This window comes from Cinclus cinclus, chromosome 4 (genome assembly GCF_963662255.1).
Source record: "Cinclus cinclus chromosome 4, bCinCin1.1, whole genome shotgun sequence".
Classification (NCBI taxonomy): Eukaryota; Metazoa; Chordata; class Aves; order Passeriformes; family Cinclidae; genus Cinclus; species Cinclus cinclus.
In genome coordinates, this window is record NC_085049.1 from 54,047,721 (window position 1) to 54,067,700 (window position 19,980).

The following is a 19,980-nucleotide window of genomic DNA, read 5'->3' on the forward strand; positions in this document are numbered from 1 at the left end:
AAACCAGTACTCACACTCCATAAAGAAAATACAGCACCCTTGTGCCTCCCCCTCTCTCAGCTCCATTTTTAAGAGTAGATAGAAGAATATACACAATGCTAAGATTTTTAAGGTGAATTGAGAATGAAGGAAAAAAAATACTGTTACATAGCAAGAGAAATCTATGAGGCACAGATATCTTGAGTTTATATCTTCCCATTTCCAAATCTACAAAGATGAAACAGAAGACGTTTTATCTCAGAGAAGAGTAAAACTCAGGTCAGAGATCCAGGGAGACTCATGTATGAGGGGAGACTACATCAACTACAGTATTTACACCTGGAAAAAAACTAGTGGGGCAGAGTTTGGAGGGATATGATGCAATTTCACAAAGCCATAGAGCATTAGTTATTTCCCACACCCCAGCATCTAACAAAAGGCTTGAAATAAAAGATCCAGGCCTTTACACAGAGTGCAACTACATTGTGGAAGTCACTGCCACAAGATGCCATGGAGGTGAAAGAAAATACATAAAACAGATAAAAATAACTTGTTAGAGGCAGAGTCCTGAAAAAGAACTGTAAAAACATTATCCTGGATTTGGCCTGTTTCTTGTAAACTTTTGCTCAGCCTCCAGTATTGAGCACTCTCAAGAAGAGAACGTCAAATGAGCCTTTGATTTTATACGGTGTGTTGCTATATTCTTGCACTCTGACAAATCTCAAGGGTTAAATTCAGAATTACGAGTTCACTCAGGAGTTTTGCCAAGAACACAAATTTGGGCACTTTGCCGCCTAAGCACTGTGACAGGAATTAGTTAAATCCAACTTTGTAATGGACACGGTGTTTAAAAGCTTCACTGCCATCCCCAGTGCTGACATCCTTGGAGGCAAGACTGCCATCAGCACTGTCTCTTTTCACCCTAGACTTTGGTCTTGAGGTATTAATACTGGGTGAAGAAGTCACTGTTGCTCTTCTACCACATCTTCTCTTGTTACTTATCAGCAACCAGGGAAACTTTGCTCAAAAATAGCATTCAAGTTTTAATGTGATCAACCCATGATCACAACCCACTTGCTATTGAGCAAAGCTGCATTTCCTTGATCTTGAATTATTGCACCCTAGTACAATCTATGGCTGCTCTACAATTCTAATTTTGCAGAAACTGCATCAAAAATAGCTTAAATGCTGAAAATATATAAAGCCAAATCATATACAGGGAACACAAAAAATAGATAACGTATGTTGCTGAGTGGTAAGACTTTTCAGAAAGAATCAGCTTTTAGAACCAGACCCAGATGTTATGTACTCACCTAAATAATTATTAGGATATTTTCAAAGGAGCTCAGTGCTCAGTCTGTTGAGATCTTTTGAAAACCTGTTCATAATAGTCACAATGAGAACTGAGCCCTTTTGGAAAACTAGTCAACAGCTGAAAGTGCCAAGCCAGTGAGAGCTGAATCTCATACAGAAAACTTGCTTCATAACACCACTTGAAATACTCAGCAGTGGTTGATGGGACAGATGAGTATCTACTCTTCCCTGTGATTACAGCCTGCATCAGATAAACAAGATGTGACTTTTCTGGTATTTTGATTTTGCAACAAAAAAAATAAAAAAACTGGATTCCAAAAAACCTTTTATGAGGGAAGATATTGATTCAAGGAATGAGTTTGCTTTCCCCTCAGAGCACTGTTTCTATGCACTGCAGTCCTTGGGACATCCAGGCAGCCACTGCTTCCTGACTTGTGGATTCACAAGAGGGAAATCTGTGTCTTAAAAATTGTCATTCTGTAGACGTTTGCCTGCTGGGACTTGGAAAGGAGTTATCTGTGTTCATCCTACACCCAACTCTCAGTAGCCACACTAACTCTGCAGCTCTTGATACTTTCAGGTTTCTAGTTCCTGAGAGTCCTTATACCCACAGGATGTATTTTCGTTGTCCAGGACTTGTTTAGAGACCTCCTGGTACCCCATGTGGCTGCCAGATACTACTCCTGGAAGTCACAGCACTCACTAGTACCAAAGGCATCTAAAGCAGCAGTAGTTGCCAGTGTTTAGACACCTGAATTTCTCTTCAACGAAGTTTGAGACAAACTACTACATCTTTCAGGAGTCCAGTGTGCCAGGCAGATGCTTTATCCAGCAACTGAGGTAAAAAAAGTTAACATTCATGTTTGCCCTTCAGTAATTTTTTTTCAATCACAAAATTATTCCAAGTACTTTCTACAAGAGAGTTTGCTTCTTACACATTCTAGCTAAACGCTGCATAAGAAGCCCATGAAACAATTTTCTGCCTTGTTCTCAACCACAAACTTCTCAAATGTGAAGACTTACCTACCTACAATTGCACAATAAGAAATAGAGAAGCTGCATTAGCAGAAATTACTGAAAGCTTTTTCACCTCTTATTTACAAAGTAACAACTTTCTTTTGTCCTTTTTTAAAGGCAATTCTTTCAAAAAATCTCTTACTGCAGAACTGCAATAAGAAAAAACAAGAATTCCCTATTTATGATTTCTACACATCATAACACCTCTATACATTTTCTTTCTTTTTAGTTTTCTACCTACTCCACACACATTTATCACTTCCTAATTTCCTAATATCTGCCATTTTCATCCTCCAGATCCTTCCAAATCTTTCTACACTTCTCATGGAGACTAGAGCCAGAAGAAGAATGGAAATAATCTCTGTCATTAAAATATTCAGGCCATATTTTTAATTATCTGTTAGGTTTCCTTCAAAGAAGTAGAGGTTGTTTTGCTCCAGGAGATCAGTAATGTAATTTCCCCAAATTATTCCTGAAGTTTTTATAAAACTTCAGAGTTGCAGGTCAAAATTGAAAAAACATGCAAACAAACAATATCCTGAAGTTCATATTGCATTGTCCTACAGTGCTGTTCCTTATCCCTAAAACTCTTTGGGCAGCCAGCCAGCATTTGTCATGTATGGACACTTACAGGGACTTTGGGGTTCTGGTTGGTTCAGTGTCATAGAGGATGATGCACAAAATTAGGATTCAAAAAAAGTTGTGAATGTGAAATAACATGTCTTCACACTGCTTTAACATTCCTCATGTTAAATGATATTAAAATACACTCTGCAAACACAGAAAGAGAGAGATAATGCTCGATGAGAGTTTTGGAAGAGTATCTGGCAGGACCAGGAAGAGATGCATTTGCAAATACTACTGCTGGTATTGGGCCCAAAGATGTAAATTATCCCTCCTTGGAGTTTCACATCATCAGTGTTGTTTCTGCAGCTAATAACCTGGGTGGATTTGAAATAACTGCATAGAAACTTTATTTACAAGTGTGTTTGTTTTTCTTTCTCTTTTTTTTAATATTCTTGTTGATAACATTTCCAAAAACTTTTTTAAAAACCCCAACTGAAAAAAAGAACCACAAAAAAGTCACAGCAATAGAAAAACCCTACATTTCTACTTTTAAAATTTGAAAATAAGAAGCAATCAAAACCTAGAAAGTTTCTATCTTATAACCCCTACATAAGCTACTTTTTCTTCCATTCAAAGGACTACTTCATTATATTGTCTAAGTACTAAACTGAATAACGGCCTTGGAGAGGACATTTAATTCTGGGTTGTTCATAGCTCTAAAAATACTTGATTTCTCCCTCAAAACTTCCAAAATTGTAACTCTTTTGTTTTACATTAGACACATCCAAAACTTATCTGTTAGTAAGTGAGGATTTTGCACAGTCCTTTAAAAGTGCCTCCTGTAAAGAGCCTTGCTATGCATAGGTGAAGCTTTGAAGAGCTTTCCCTGCATGTGTGCTCAGTCCACTTTCATTGCCAGTAACACTGCCTTTACATTTTCCTGTTTATTTAGACTTTCCAGTTTGTTTAACACAACGTATCATCTTTTTACCATAGCTTTTGTACAACTAGAAAGAATCCTTGTATGTTTATTTCGTCACATAAAAAAAAAAGCCATCAAAGTTTAGTCTTCAAGACAGAAGCCACAAAGCAAAATCTTTTAATCTTATGTTCTCATGTATTTTAAATCATTCAAATTTCTTACTCATAGTGTATATACAACTTTGTGGGAGTCAGGGGAATGTGAAGAGTTCCCTGGATGTTCATCTTCCTAGATGCAGCATGTTTGTGCTGACTATATCCTCTGTATCCTGACTATATATATCTGACTATATCCTCTCCCTTCTACGTCATATACTTTGCACTCTTTGCAACAGAATACTGTTTCCAAATATATAGATATAAAACATGCATCATTTTAACATTGCCATAATTGCATTTCTTTATCTATATTCTTTATATTACTTTTAGAGATGTATGTTAACTGTATACCTTTATTTTATATATTTTATGCATTTGTCTTTTACATTTTTAATATATATTTTATGATAATATCTATGTTGTACAAATTTATTTTCATATTTTATCTTTTTCTTTTACAGATTTATTTTCTGTATGATTGCTATACATCTTATATTTTAATCCTTATCTTATTACAATATTTCTTTATCCCCACGTGCTTTGAGACCAATTTCGGGAAACCACCTCGATCTTGCCAAGGTGTTCCCACTCTCATCTCATGGCTGGGATTACCCACACAAGGGAGCTGTTGCCTTTTCTTTTCCCTTTCCCCTTTTCTTTCCTTTTCCCCTTTCCCTTTCCCCCTTTTCTTCTTTCCCCTTTCCCGTTTTCTTTTCCCTTTTCTTCTTTCTCCTTTCCTTCTTTCCCCTTTCCCTTTTTCTTTTCCCTTTTCCCCTTTCCCCTTTTCTTCTTTCCCCTTTCCTTCTTTCCCCTTTCCCCTTCTGTCCCCTTTCCCCTTTCCTTCTGTCCCCTTTCCTTCTTTCCCCCTTTCCCCTTTTCTTCTTTCCCCCTTTCCCCTTTTCTTCTTTCCCTTTCCCCTCTCCCCTTTCTTCTTTCCCTTCTCCCCTTTCTCCTTTTCTTTTCCCTTTCCCCTTTGCCCTTTTCTTTTCCCTTTCCCCTTTTCTTTTCCCCTTCGCCCTTTGGCTTCCTCCGGGACCTCGCAGCGCCCGGCAGGAACTCCTGGAGCCGCATCCAGGCGCTGCCTCCCGCTCTTTGGGGGCTTGGAGCCGTGGCTTGGGCTCTGCTGCCCTCCGGTGGCCCCCGGGAGGGTCCGGCACGGGGGCGGAACGAGGTCATCCTTCCAACCCAGAGCATCCCATGGTCCTGGGGGCTGAGCTGAAGAGGGATGGAGGATGCTGGTGGAGAGACCGAGTTTTGTTCACAGCAGCCATCCTCGCCTTTGGAGGCACGGACAGGCAGACACGTGGGGAAAGCCAGACAAAATATCGAGAGGCAGAAAGAAGATACAGCCCAGGCAGAAAGGAGAGTGGCTTGTCCACATGTTTAAACAATGGAGCCAAAAATCCATCCCCAGCTTTCTTCTCCACAGTCAGCTCTGCTCCTTATGGCAGCAGTTCACAGTCCCTGCTGGGATTGTGCAGCCCCCTAACACACACAGGAGCACCACACACTTGGCTCTTCCCAGCAATGCCAGATGTCCCCATGGCCAACCTCGGCTTAGGGATTTCCATTCTGCATTCCCACACCGAGTTACCCAACTAGCACATCACATCACACAGCCCTGTAACTTGATGTAGACCATGACAAGTTTACACATCATGAGGAGGAAGACAATGAAAAACAACATTGTGTTGTTATTCTATTTGTGGGAATTGTGCTGCATTGTTTTCTGCACAGTTTTCTTTCTCAATTGGATTTGGGGATGGCTTTTCCTAGACAAGATAATTGGCTGACATCAATCCACTATAGACACAAACACGCAAATTTGGATAACGCTATAAAGGCTGCTTTTAAAAGGAAGAAAGAAGAAAAAAACTATGAGCAAGGGTTGATTGCTCCATATCACTATCTGCAATTCAATTCCATTTGTAGCAAATTATTAACTATATTAATCTAACTTTGTTTAAATCTGACTGGACAAAACAGAAATATTACTGTGAAAGTATACAAGTTCTACACAGGCCAAAATTACAGCGAGCTCTCTGCATTGTCTAGAGTGAGGAAGGAAGTCACCAGGTAATAACATTGCAGTAACAACACAGGAGCTTCTACTCCTGCCCTTCAGCTCCACAAAATCCCTTAATTTATGGCACCTGGATTTCCCAAACATTTCCAGTGCTATCACAGCCAGCTGCTAAGGTCTGAAATGTGTATGCCACTCTCTGTCCTGCTTCCCTACCATAGGGTTGAAAAATCCATGTAACACTTACAGCACCAGAAAGCCATGCTGTACATCCTTCCATCCGTCCCAAACCCTGCAGTCTCAGGGTTTTCCTAGAATTTTTGCTTTACATACCATGACTTTTAGCAGAACTGCAGTAAAAGGCACATACAAACAACTCCATTGTCCTTCCTGGATGTTTATAAACTGTAAAATAGATTTGTTTGAGAAATGCCATGAAGATCTATTTAACCAAACTTTGAAAGCCCGTTATTGGTTCCTAGCTTCCAATATTCTTTAATCATATCTTAAAGCTGAAGCACCTTACATGCTGATGCTACACAGCCAGATGTTAACTCAAACTACAAATTTATATTAGTGTATTTACCCAGCAGCTCAAAATTGCGATTAATTTTATTTCAAATCCCTGCAAGGAATACATGCTATACTTATACTCGATTAAACATGAGATTTAATGATTCTGAAGTGTGTTATAACACCAGGAAGAGCCACAGTGTTGAAAGAAAGTCGAGATTTTGTTCCAGTGCAGTACTTCCTCCATTGATCACACCATTAGCTGGCAACAACATGGGATCAGAGTCTATGGGCTATCAAGAATAACAAGGTAGTAGATGGAAAGTAAAGACAGTGACAGAAAGATGACTTGAATATTCCTGCAAGCCACCTGCATTTCCAGATCAAGGTTACTAAGTATTTTACCCAACACCATGGCATTGTTGCTCAGGAGCCTGGTAGGTTCATCCCCTTGAACATCTGTCTCATAGCCTTACATGGAGAGCACTTCCAAGAAATCTGGGAGCTATTAATAAGTCTTGTATCCTACAGAACCTACGTGGCCTGGGACTTTATCCATTCCTTGAGGATGACTTCTATTATTTAAAGCAAGATACAATAATAAATAACATGAAAGGGTAGCACAGGTACCTGTGAGCAGCCCCTGATTTTGTGGTCATTCAATTTTAGAGTATTATACTGATTTTAAGTTCAGCCTTACAGCTCCCAAACACAATCCTACCCTGAAAATTTGTGCTAAATATCATTGTCCAAGTTAGCACCACACACACCACTGTTCCTCGTGGCTCCCTAGCAAAGCCCTCTCACCACGGCTTCAGCTAGAATGCCTTTTGTTTACAATTTCACCAGCTGAAAGACTCTTTTGAGAATGCCAAAAAAAAAACCCAAAAACAAAACAAAACAAAAAACACAGAAGGGAAAGAAAGAAAGCTGAAGAGGCCACTATGAGGATCTAATCTATGGCTAAGACCACCCCTTGCCTGGCAGTCTGCATTGCCATCAGCTGTATGCATGGTGAGCACACTGGGGTTTAGATCAGCTGTCTGTGCCTTGTCCCTCATTAACATGGATAAAAGCGATGGCCTCTGCCGGGTGCACGGCATTCCTCAGCATACCAGCTGCAGCCCCATCTTAATGCATCCTCTGGGCTTGGAGAATTAATTAGTTCTGATAGTCACCGTGTTTCAAAATGATGGCTGTCATAACCCCACACATAAAATTACACACCCCTGGCATTTGCCACATTGCCCATTCAGGCTCTCCATAGGCCACCGTTGGCTTCCTCAGATGTATGGCACTGGAAAGATTTAACTTGCCAAACCCTTTTTATTTTTTATATCCCTTTGTTATGTTCCAATTAAGTCTGTGTTAATCAAAGGCAGTATTTCCCAAATATTCCCCCCTCCTTTCCCCAAGCCTCCTCCTAGGCAACTTGATGGTTTGTACCCCCCTTCCTCCCACCTACAATTAGCATTCAGACGCTTCTCTAGGCAGAGCCAAAGCCTCCCTCCCCCTAGGAAGCTTTCTTCTTATGAACATATTTTGTATTTCCTAGCCCTCTGCAAGGTGCTTTAGCCAGTTTCCAAACAAAGAGCCAAGTGACTTCCCTCAGACATGTGGAGCCCCCAACTGTATTCAAACACCCCTGTAACAGTTTTCCTGCTGTGACTGGCTCTAAAACAGAAGCCACATACAGTAAAAAAAAATAGTAATTCATTGATTTTCTTCTGCTTACTTCCAAATATCAAACTTAGCTCAATACTGCCCTCAACCTTGATGCTCTCTAAGATTTAACTAAATAGGATGCACCCCTGGGAGAGGAATATGAGCTGCAAATAGGGTAGGACATACCAGGAAAGCAGTACCAGCTTCTATCATGCAGAGCTCACAAATGTTCAGCCTGCAGTGAGTGCTTGTTTTCAAAGTAGCCTTGTTCCTTTCTTATTTCTTCCTCTGAAATGGGTCAATATGATTGTGAAATGGCTGAGCTTTGTATGAGTCTCTGAGACCTCATCACGTGAAGTTCAGTCACCTCTGGTTGAGAGAGCTTCACATTCTGAAAGTTAAGGGGAGCAATATACAGGGCAAGCTATGTGGTCAATATTCAATTAATTTTTTTAAATGCAGAAAAAGTGTTTGGCCATCAAAACTGTGTAGAACAAAGCCAGTGCTGCAGCCATCATGTCTGTATCTCTGCTGATTTTGATTTACTTTTGAACTGACCTCACAAACCTGGCTCTGAGGAAGAGCAACTACCTCATTGTAATGCTGAAATAAACACAAACACTGTTTTCAAGAACTTCTACACAAATGAGCCATCATGTTTTCTCTGACATTTACAGCACAGAAATAGTAACAGGTGGATGAAGAAAGTAAAAGGACAACTAGTTCACAATTACCTAAAGTAGGAGCATCCCGTCCAGGAACGCAATAGCAGAGCAAAACTGACACACAGAAGGGAATGTCCCAGTATGTGGCATTTGCAGTATTAAAGCACACACAGTGACTCTTAACAATCTTTTTCACCAGGCTGCTTGCAATCTGAAAGTTTTCAGAGGTAGAAGGGTGACCAGCAGCTGAGACACAGGGCATCTGAGGAGGGAGGCTTGGCTGGGCTCCCCTGCCAAACTGGTCCCAGTTTTCAGGGAGGCAAATCCCAGGCTGGCTGGCAGACACCCTGCCGCACTGCACAGGCTGTGCAGGCACTGAGGTGCCACCTTCCCACCCAGAGGGGCCAGGGAGCCCCACCCTGTCTGCCAGGTGACTTTTTAGTCTGAATTTCTTCCCAAAGTAGGGCGGGAGCCAGCCAGGTGGAGCTGTAGCCAGAGCCTGGCACAGCCTTTAACCTCCATGAAGAAGGAAAATGCCCGTCACCAGCAGGAGGAAAAGGTGGCTGGTCCCTCTGGAGCAAGGAAAGCAATCACCATAGCAGTTAGTCAGGAGGCCATGCACTGATGAGAAGGGAGAGGAAGGAAAGGGAAAAAGAATTTACTTCACACAAATGCCTATACAAGAGGCAAGAGCAGATAACAAGAGAGCTGATGCTGTTAATTTTTATCTCAGTCTACAGGACAGGAAAAGGACATGCTTGATTTGCAGTTCCTTTCAGCACTGTGCTGCCTGCAGTGGTGACAGGCAGGACACCCAGCTGACTCCAAGCTGCTGAAGAAGCTGCCAGCTCCTCCAGCACCCACACAGGGACCAGGCAGACGTGTTTGCCCAGGTGGCACAGACCCTGCCCAGACAGCCACTGCCCACACTACCACGAGGCACTTCTGCAGAAGAGGGAGGGTAAGTCTGGCTCCCAAACATCCCACAAAGAATGGGATGTGGCCACAGGTTATCACCACCTGGAAGAGGAGATCCTCCAGGATTCTGCTTTTGGAGTAAGAGCTGAGCCATCCCTTCCACCAGGCCAGGTTGTACATGGTATGTGAAGCCAAAGTAACATTAAACCTTGACCTCAGAAAAAAGAAACAGCCCTTCTTAGGAACAACATACCTACTGTCAGCATGTCCATCATTAGCTGGCTGCTATCATGTCTGCACAAACAAGGAATGATTTACTTTCCTCATCATATAGAGAAAGGAACAGGATCAGATGAGTGCACAGGAAACACCTTGCCCTGCCATCTCCAGCTACTTTGCAATGTTCTTTCAGAGCATATAACAAAAGTAGATGGAATTGGACATTATATATTCCTCACCACTGTGTTCTTTAGGAAAACCATGCAGAGTTAAATATAAGGTGTTATGAAGTGCAGTTTTGCATTAAGGCACCCTTAAGGAGCACTTTCTAATGACAGAAAAAATTCCAAGGTCAGGGGGCCCAGGCAAAGCTGACAAACTGGAGGGAGCCACATTATTGTGCATTTGAGACATGAGAGAGCCTGCCCTTACAAGACTGACCAGAGCAGTGGCAAAGAGCAGCACTAGAAATGAGCTGAAAAACTCTAAGAACAAAAAAAAGTATTGTTTTAGGCAAATCAAAATGGCAAAATAAAAATGCTTTTGGCATATCTGAATTTTCATCTCTCCCAACTATATCCAAGTTACATAGCTGAGTCAATTTTCCTCTGTTCAGCTCCAGAAAATCAGCCAAAACAATTTAACAAAAATAGCAAAAAGCAGGAAAAATATGCCCCTTTTTATCTAGTTAACCAAATCTGGGAGATATTCTTTTGGCCTCCTGAGATAAAATCAGTAGGATTTCTGCCAGAACCACATTGCGGTGGTTATCTGTATGCTATTAGGGCTGATAAACCACTTTCCTGAGATCCTTTACACTCCTTTAAATCAGTTAAATAACTTTAATAAGAAGAAGCACTGTAGCTACTCCAGCCCCTCATCCATGCTCACCTAAAAGAAGAAATCATCTTCTGTCATAACAGTTCAGTGTCCTTGGTTTTGTACTATCAACAGCTCCAGAGAGAGGAATAAATGATCATAACGCCATCAGGATATCCTGCCATTCAGTGGGGGGGCTTTATTCAGCTTTCCAGTGAGAGCTTTCAGCAAATACCCTGCATTTTGGAATCTCTCCTGCCTGGGCAAGTTCTGCATGCCTTATCCTTCATTCATTTACCTTGGGGAAGACAGGAGTCCTGTTAAAAGTATTTGCCTAAGAATGCAGAGGAAACAGCACCTCTAAAAATCATTTTACGTCAGAATTTGAGTTTTCATTCTTGGACGTCTCTGAAAGGAAAGGAAAAAGTCCAATTCACAATGGAAAGAAGTCCAGGTTTTTTCTTCTTTTTTGCTTTTTTGCTTGTAATGAAACCATGTTTGACATCACAAGTCCAAGATGAGGTAAGGAGAAACATTTTATGTCATGGATTATTATTTGTCTATATTACTCTGCGTTATAGAGAGAACAGTTATCAGATACTGTATCTTATAGCAGAAAAACCTGTTTTAACCGTACCTGGTGCATATGACAATGAATTATAAGCTAAGATCTCTGTAATGCAGTCCTCTGAAATAACAGAAATGCATCTGTTTATTCTGTATGAGAATTTGGTTCAAATGATATAGCATGAGTACACTGAAAAAGTCCCTAAAACTGGCACATGTGGCAAAAGTCTGTAAATGATGCATTTATCAAAATAAAGTGATTGGGATTTCTGCTAAGTCAGAAGATGAAAGCAGAATTTTTTTCTGTAGCAAAAATTATCTGTTCCCACTAACTAAAAGGAAGCAAAGCTATTTTAGACAGGTAAGGGATAAAAATCTAAGGAATTGAGCTATTTAAAGTAATAACACAGTTATAAATGTAATTAAAGGGTTTGTAAACTTTTGGGGAAGTGGTGCATTTGTCATGTACAAATACAATGACTCTGAAATTTCACAACATTTGTTTTCACCACCCTTGTAGAAAGGCAAAACAGATTTAGAAGAGGGAACAAAAGGACAGAGAGAAATTAGAAGGGGGAAAAGGAAGACACTCAGGTGTTTTGTTGCTCTTGTTGTTGGTTGGTTGCAGTTTTTAAATGAAAGCATACATTGAAATGTACAAAAATTACTGGGAAATATGTTATTATTTTTATTTGCTATTAGTTTTTCTTATTTAAAAAAAAAACAGAGAGAGAGAGAGACACTAAAGACAAGACACTAAAAAGTCAACTTTCTTCCATTTTCTCTAAAAGTAAAAAGAGAAAATGAGGAATTGGGAGAAATTGGAAATAACGTTACCATTCCAAAACAAATAGTGTTTTACAGCTGGTGTTATAAAAAGGGCACAAGTTATTTTTATTTAAATTTTTCCTTTTCAAAACCTTAAATTTTGTGAGGTGCTTTTCGATGACAACTAAATGTCTTTTGAAGCTGTACCCATATTATACCCACATCTGAGAAAAGGTCACATTTTTACTTCAAAGACACCTGAAAGCATCTATGCAACAAAAGGGTTTCACTACCCAAGTATTTCAATATTACCCAGACCAGACTTCAACAGTGCACTTATGAAGACTAAAATGGGACAACTAGATAGATGCTGAAATGTGCTTATATGTGGGTGGTGGCAATCCCATATAGTGGCTCAGAGGTTATGAAGCTAAATCTCCTTATCAGTGTCTGTGATACCTCCTCACAAACTTTGCTGCTGAAATGTCCAGCTGTCAAGGGGAAAAACTGCTGAGTGAGGGCTTCATCACAGAGCCATTTCTACCATGGGACATGTAAAAATCCTGCCCAAGGTGCCAGGATACCCACCCAGACCAGCTGAGATGTTCTGCAGAGGCTGCAGCATCCCACAAGTGCCCAGAAGGTCCAGGACTCTCTGGACTGCACAGGGTTGTGTTGCTGGTTTTTAAAAACTGTATTCTGAATTGGGTAATTTCTCACCATTCGTGAATTATGAACTTACTTCTACAAATACCAGGAGGAAGGAAGTTGAAGCAAGCATTAAATGCAGTTCAGCAAAGATTTACTGCTTTAAAATAGACTCATAAAACCAGGTTTTTAAAAAAAACAGAGTGCACTGGTGAGATCAGGCCCAAAACCCCCACTTGATTTGAATGCAAAGCAAGTTGTCATTCTTTGACACCAATTTGAAAATACCAGCCACAGCCCTTTAGTGGTGCTGATTTAATTTTTCCTCCTCCACACCCTGTTTAATTTTGCCTTTGAGTGGGGAAGGCACAAAGCTGTCAGCAACTTTGGAGCTAACACTCCATAGTCTAATGCTGTCTCTGTAACCTGGATTTAAAGTGTGACAGGCTAAGTATTTGTTGATAAAGCACTCTTAGGATAAATATTAGACATAGAAGGGTTTATCCTGCAGTGGTTGGACATAACATGTGCGGACAAAGCTTCTGCAAAGCACTAATATGTGATCTATTACCAAGTTTAGCTCCAAAACAAGGAGCTCTTGCTGAACAGAAAAGAGCTATGAGTGAGAACAAAGCTGAGTTAAACTTGTCATTTTTCAGCTATGTCATTTGGGATAGTGCTTTTCCTTCTTGTTAATTATTCTTCTCTTATTTCAGGTGAAGAAGCAATGTGATCAAAAGCTTCTCATTAGAATGAAAACCAAATGTGTACCTTGCTCTTTAAACCTTGACACACAGTGCCCTGCTGGTTACACCAAAATTACCAATGGGACTGGGACACCAGACTGCAGGTACCTGCTCTGTCAGAGCTTTTCTCATGAAAATTGCTCTCCAGTAATTAGAAAACAGTAATACATATCAAGAATTCTCTAGTCAATGCAATTTTCTGATGGAACATTTACCATTGGCTTCACCAGCTCCAGAACTCAAGCTGCATTTGGTGTATTTGATGCTTGAAGTTAAACAGTAAGTGATATAAGAAGAAAATAAATATTGCTATGGATGTTCTAACAGATTTTCTCTTGAATAGCATCACAGAATCTCTTCTAAGCTTATACTGCATACTTGAGATGAATGATACAAAAATATGTGAAAAATATGTATTATTATATTATATTTATGTGTCAATCATATATCATATAAACAAAGCATTTTTCACACTTCTAGATCAAGGAGTTGTGGGGGTGAAGGGCAGGAAGAGATATCACAAAACTAATTTGACATCTTGCCATTCCGATTGGAAAAGAAAAAAAAAAGAAAAAAGAAAGAAAAAACCTAAAACATTATTTTAGAGGAAATGTAACTACTTTAGAGAAAAATGTAACTATTTTGAGCTTACTTAGCATTTAAAGAAACTTGATATTAAACAATTTTTAAAATACTGTTTCAAATCAAAACTTAGAGAAATGTGCTGTATTTAGGCTGAAGTGGGAAGATAAATGCACTGTTCAAAAGAGCTCCAAGGATCTTTTTACACCTTGCTGTTCAATGTATGTTTTAATGAAGAAGAAAAAAGTGTAGATCAATGCAACCAAGCTTATAGCACTCTTGTCTGACACTGAAAGGAGAAGAAGAACTTAAGAATTTCATCTTTCCCAACAGGGGGGTTTGTAAGTACTTTAAAGCAGCTTTAACTTCTTTTCCACAGGTATTACCTGGAAATTAAAACCCACACACTTACTTTTCCGGGTTGTCAGCATCGTTGTGTGAAGGAATTTAAACAACCTGAGTGCTGCCAGGGCCACTGGGGACCAGACTGCATGGGTAAGCTGGTTTTGGGCTTTGGGGTTTTATTTTCATATAGAATTTGAACTGAAATAAAGCAGTAAATTCTCTTCTTTTCAGAAACTACTGCCATGAGAAGTTTACTCCTCAGAGCTTGCTATAAAAATAGAAATAAATAGCAGTTTTCAGCTAAAACTTTGGGGATTTGAAGAAAAACAGGTGTTCAAATTTTTATTTAAAAGAAAAATGCATAGAAAAATGTAAAGAGCCTCAGAAAACCTCCTAGATTTTGAGATTTTCAAAACAAATCTTTGCAGTCAATACTTACAAAATCATTTCATTCAGAAGGATCCTCAAAATGGATTTTAAAAACTAAGATTTTCAAACCACAAATTTATATGTTTCATTTCAGGTCAAAACCACCCTCATCTGCAAATGAAATATTTCCAAATCTCTTTAATTCTTGACTTTGTGAAGCAAGGGGGATTTTTTTCTTTCAGCTCAACTTGAAACAGTTCCTTGAACTGCCTGTGAATGCTGAAGGCCATTACTGAAGCAAGGGAATCAGGAGTGCCTCCCCTCCTGCCGCCTTCCCTTCCTCAGGAAAAGCTTTTCAGCATCTCCACACATGCATCAAACCTCAGGCTACCAAGACAGGCATCCAGACCCACAGAGGAAGTTTCCCTGCCCAGTCAGAGTGTTTCTTCCTTTAGTTAATGGCCTCAAGGTCTGTTTCAATGTTTGTGAAGTCCTTTGTCCACAAAATATATTTTTTTAAAAAACATAATTTTATCCCAAGCTATTATACAAATACCAGTCATTTATCTGCTAAAGAAAAGCAATCCAATTGCAGCTCACAACAACTTCAAGAGAAAAGACAGGCTTAGTGTGCAGTGTGTGCTCATGTCTTCTGAAGAGAGTGACTTGTGGGGTGGTTTGCCAGCCCACCACCAAATCTACCTCACCATCCCATAGTCAGGGTGCTCTGGGCAGCCCACAGGGGGCAGCAGAATTTCTGGACAGGGGCAGAGTCCCCTGCCCCAGCATCAGAGCCCTGCCTGCACCACTGTGTGAAGGAGGCTGCAAAGGCAAGAAAGCCCTCCCTTCCGTTGGACAAACTTCCTGACCCAAAAAAGCAAAGAATCAAGGTCTCACCATTGTTTCTGCTTTCATTTGGAGGAAAAGAAAATACTTATCTCTAGGTTATCACAATCTCTGTTAATGGAATATGACACAAGCTGAAATATTTGGAGGAAAGATGGTCCTTCCTGAGGCCAGGCAAAAATCCCTGACTAGGGGTTTACTTCACATTTGGCATCTGATGACAAGGACAAAATTAGGTCTTAAATAGCACTCTGACTTCCTTAAATGATAGCACATGCTGAAACACATAGAATGAATGCAAGAGCTTTTGTCCCATTCCCTCCCCACAAAGCACACCAATCCCTCTGTAAAAAGTCATCAAGTCAAAAGAGAAAAGCACAGTCTCAGGAAAGGTCCAGGGGGAAAGAGCACAGCCTTTCCACACTGCCAGCATCATCCAACCACAGCTGGTGGAGCTCAGGTGCAGCAGGAGATGCTTCCTAGCCCAGCACAAGTTCCCACTCTGGGTAAATATTTCCAAAGAAAAGCCTGGGTGCCAACTGAGAGGTGTATGGCATAACCAACAGAGTAGAAAGAACTGTAAGAATAAAGGGAGGAAAATGTGAGAAGAAAACAAAGGCTAAGAGGAAAGATGCTAAATTTAATGCTATCAAATTATATGGTTCAAAATATTTCAAGTACTACTCAGTGCTTCAGCCTCACAGGAGTCAGAGGAAGAGAAGTACTTTAAGAAGCACTATTTGATAGCACTTGGAAAGTGCTGAATTTAAGTCCAGGAATGGAAAATATGCTGATAGATTTAGGTTTTTTCAGCCTAGGTTCAAAAATTTAGCCTTCACACTCCAACAGCTATTAAGAGATAAGCCAGAGCATCTCTTTCTTACTGCTTTTCAAAAAGCAGCCTCAATAAAAGCAAAGGTCTCTCTTCTCCCAGGGTGGCAGCAGGTGACTGCCAGCACTGCTCCAGTGTCCCAGCACTGCCTCCTGTGACCCTGCTGGTTGCAGGAAGCACTTTATCTGCCTGGCCAAACTTGTACAACATCATGGTAATTTATCCAACTTCTGATAAAGCTGTCCCTTGGTGCTGGAATCAAAACAAGAGACAAGATATAGTGAAGAAAAGGAGTGCAATGAATGCCAAAGGCTAAAAAAACACCTGCTTTGTCAACAATTTTGTAACTTTTCCTAGGAATTATACCATGAATTCTGAGTTTTCTCTATCATTGCACATTCAATTAGAGCATCCGTGCAAATAATTTTTTTCCATTTTGTGCAAATATCAAACAGTTTCCACAAATCCTTAAGATTTAGTTGTCATACAGTAGCCAGAAAACAAGATTCACTAAAAGCCACTTTAAAGATTAAAGGATATGTATTTATTACTTTCCCTCATTTGCAGTTATTAAACCTAAATTCTTAAAACATCTCATTATTCCAGTGTGTATGAGATAAACTGTTCATCTTTAAATTTAGTGGTTTTTCAAAAGAAGCTTACACAGATGCAATAGACCTCAGACTACATTAAGGAATAAATTGAGAAATATTAACAGACTGGTATAAAGCCAGAGCTTTCAGTGGAATTGAGTGTACACATCTGCACATCCTCTTATTTGCTCATCACTCTGTCCAAATCAAACTCATTTTTTACTAAGACTTCCACATTACCTAAGTTCTCTAAATTAGTATTGACTCAGGCAGGGGGAGCATAAAACCATCTCCACCCACAGAGAACAAATTCTGAGACTCTTTATAAGCAATAAATCTTATGAGTAAGGTACAGCAGAGTACCTGTGAGGTCAGTAGGAGTTTGATACATTTAGACACCATCTGCATCAAAATTATGGTGCCTATAGGAAATTCTAATTACAGGAAGGAAAGGCTTATGGAAGAGAGTTAATACATCATTTCCAAGGAGGAACAGGACAACTGTAAAAAATAAGTGTACCCCTACAGGAGAGAAAATCTGATAGAATGATCTGACTAAAAACCACCATAATATACATTTCCTGTAGGCAATCTTTCAGTAAAGATTTGAATCTTGAAACCTTTCAGACAAAAAAAAAATAAAGTACTATTTTATTATAAATATAGTATTTTTTTCTTATCCTGCTGGCTGGGGTTTTTGTTCAGACTGTCTCACTTTCTATACCACTGGCTGTAACTATGGTTTTAACACCAGAGACACTGAAGACCATAACACACCTTTGGCACACAGGTTTGAATGGTGACCACAGCCCCTTGGACAGGATTTGGTTGTGAGATATCTAGATATTGCAATTTCCAAGATAGATTGAATCAATTACCACAGTCTTGCGAAGGTAGCAGGAAAACTATCCCAAATATTGTAAAGCAAATGCAATTTTTGGTGGGGGAAAAAAAAAAATTTATTAAACTCTAACTTAGCATCAAATAAAATCCTGAGAGCAAATCATCAATCCATCCAAGAGGATCACAAGGGTCAGAGCAAGGTGACTGATTGTTTAACCACTGTCATTTCCAGCATGTCCAGGAGGAGCTGCATCACCATGCAACAGGAGAGGACACTGCTCACAGGGCATTACTGGGAATGGAACATGCACTTGTCAGGTACATCCTTTCTTTTAAATAAAAATAAAATACAACAGCAGCATGTAAGCAGCCCTAAGGAGTAATGTATGTCCTACTGTATAAATACATTAAAGGAAAGTATTCCAGAAACAGCAGTGATGATCAGCTTGGAGTTCATTTTTTGCTTGGATTGCATTAATCTTCACACTATTATTTCTCCAGACTTGAGCATGTTCAGGTAGAATTATTAAAAAGTTCTTTCATTTTACCATCCTGAGACAGGTGTTTTGAGTTTCTTTATTTTCTTTAATTGTGATATTACTTGTGACTTTTTGCCCTAAATAGTAAAAGCACTTATACATGGGGCTATACTCTCCATACATTGCCTCTTTGTTGAGAGTGCAACGTGTAGTGCTTAACCTCAGGCAAACAGATTTTTAAGAAACAATTCAAATTAATCTTTTCTACCTCCCCCTCTGCTGGTTCATCTTCAGTTTACATCCAAAGTCTTCTTCTGGGGACATGTGAAAAAGAGACAGAGGTAGGAGTATCCAGAAAATACAACTCAACCATTGTAAGTCTGATTTGGACATTAGGCTTGATAACTGTATTTTGTTGTTACCTTGATATTCAGAACATCTGATTTGAAGATCTACAGATTATTTTAAAAAATATATAAGGGAGAAAGATTGTTCAAAAGAAAATGTTTTCTAGATTGTGATAGCTATTGATTGAAACTTTCATGTTATTTTCTTTTGGCAGTGAAAGATGCTGTTTTCAGCCTGCTAAGCATGTATCTATCTGTATAGAGACAGATAAGAAACTTAAGTTCTGATTCCTGTTGTGTAATTCACAGAAAGGGTTTGGTGGGACAGCCTGTGAAAAATGTGCTGAAGACAATTTATTTGGTCCAGACTGCACATCAGGTAAGTTTCAACTTTCTTTATTTGATCAGAGAAAAGAAGGGAGTGAAAGGTCTATTCAGACTTTAGGAAGTCACAGTGAAATGGGTAAAGGGCCCAAAGAGTTCCCAGTAAGATCTGCTGCCTGCCTCAAGGAACACAATGGAGAAAGGAAAAAGAGCTCTTTGCTCTGTTCTGTGCCAGGGAGATACACAGTTCTGTCAAAAGTGAGGAAAAGGGTGTGTTCACTTTAGTTTTGTGGTTTGGGTGATGGATGAATTCACTATTAGCCATACATCTATCAGAAGAGGAAGTCTGAAGGAGCAATTAAAGCTGTGTACACTTCTTAAAATATTTATGTATCACAAGTGCATATATGCACACAATATTTTCTACTTTTGCCTGCTTCTTAATCATCTCTCCTATTTTACCTTCCTGACCGTTGCTGAAAATGACACTGAAAAACCAGAAAACTGCCTGAAAAACAATTTAAAACAGTCTTATTCTTAAGTGGCAATAATTGCTTACCTCAAAGTAAAACTCATTTTCTTCCCTCCGGATCTACTCAATATTATTTTTAAAGAGTCACAAATGGTCTCAATTTAAATTATCTATGTTGGCCTTTCTACACTAATCCTACATCACTGCTGGCTCAAAAGCCCTTTTTCCAACTGTCCACTGGATGCCAGTGTTGATACATAGAAATGTAACTGAGCCAGCAATTTTATGAAAATAGGGTACTTGAAAAAATTTAATATCATAAATGCAATTATTTTCCAAGACAGTACTGCAGGATTCAATTACATATTAATTTAAGTAATATTTTATATTTCAGCTTTCAGATATTTGAGCTCTTCCAAGTGTTCTAAGATAAATATATT

The 19,980-nt window shown here is 39.5% G+C and overlaps 1 protein-coding gene across 2 annotated transcripts in view; it reads left to right on the forward strand.

Annotated features, from left to right (window-relative positions):
• The first annotated feature begins 11,202 nt into the window (after positions 1-11,202).
• The window catches only part of STAB2 (stabilin 2), a 71,835-nt gene continuing 63,057 nt past the window's right edge, over positions 11,203-19,980 (forward strand). The window contains exons 1-5 of one of the 2 annotated variants that reach the window (XM_062491265.1): positions 11,203-11,301; positions 13,479-13,612; positions 14,470-14,585; positions 18,151-18,236; positions 19,054-19,123. In XM_062491265.1, coding sequence (XP_062347249.1) covers positions 11,218-11,301; positions 13,479-13,612; positions 14,470-14,585; positions 18,151-18,236; positions 19,054-19,123 — 490 coding nt within the window. In that variant the 5' untranslated portion in view covers positions 11,203-11,217. The remainder of the gene's footprint in view (positions 11,302-13,478; positions 13,613-14,469; positions 14,586-18,150; positions 18,237-19,053; positions 19,124-19,980) is intronic. The other variant, XM_062491264.1, reaches the window with a different exon arrangement.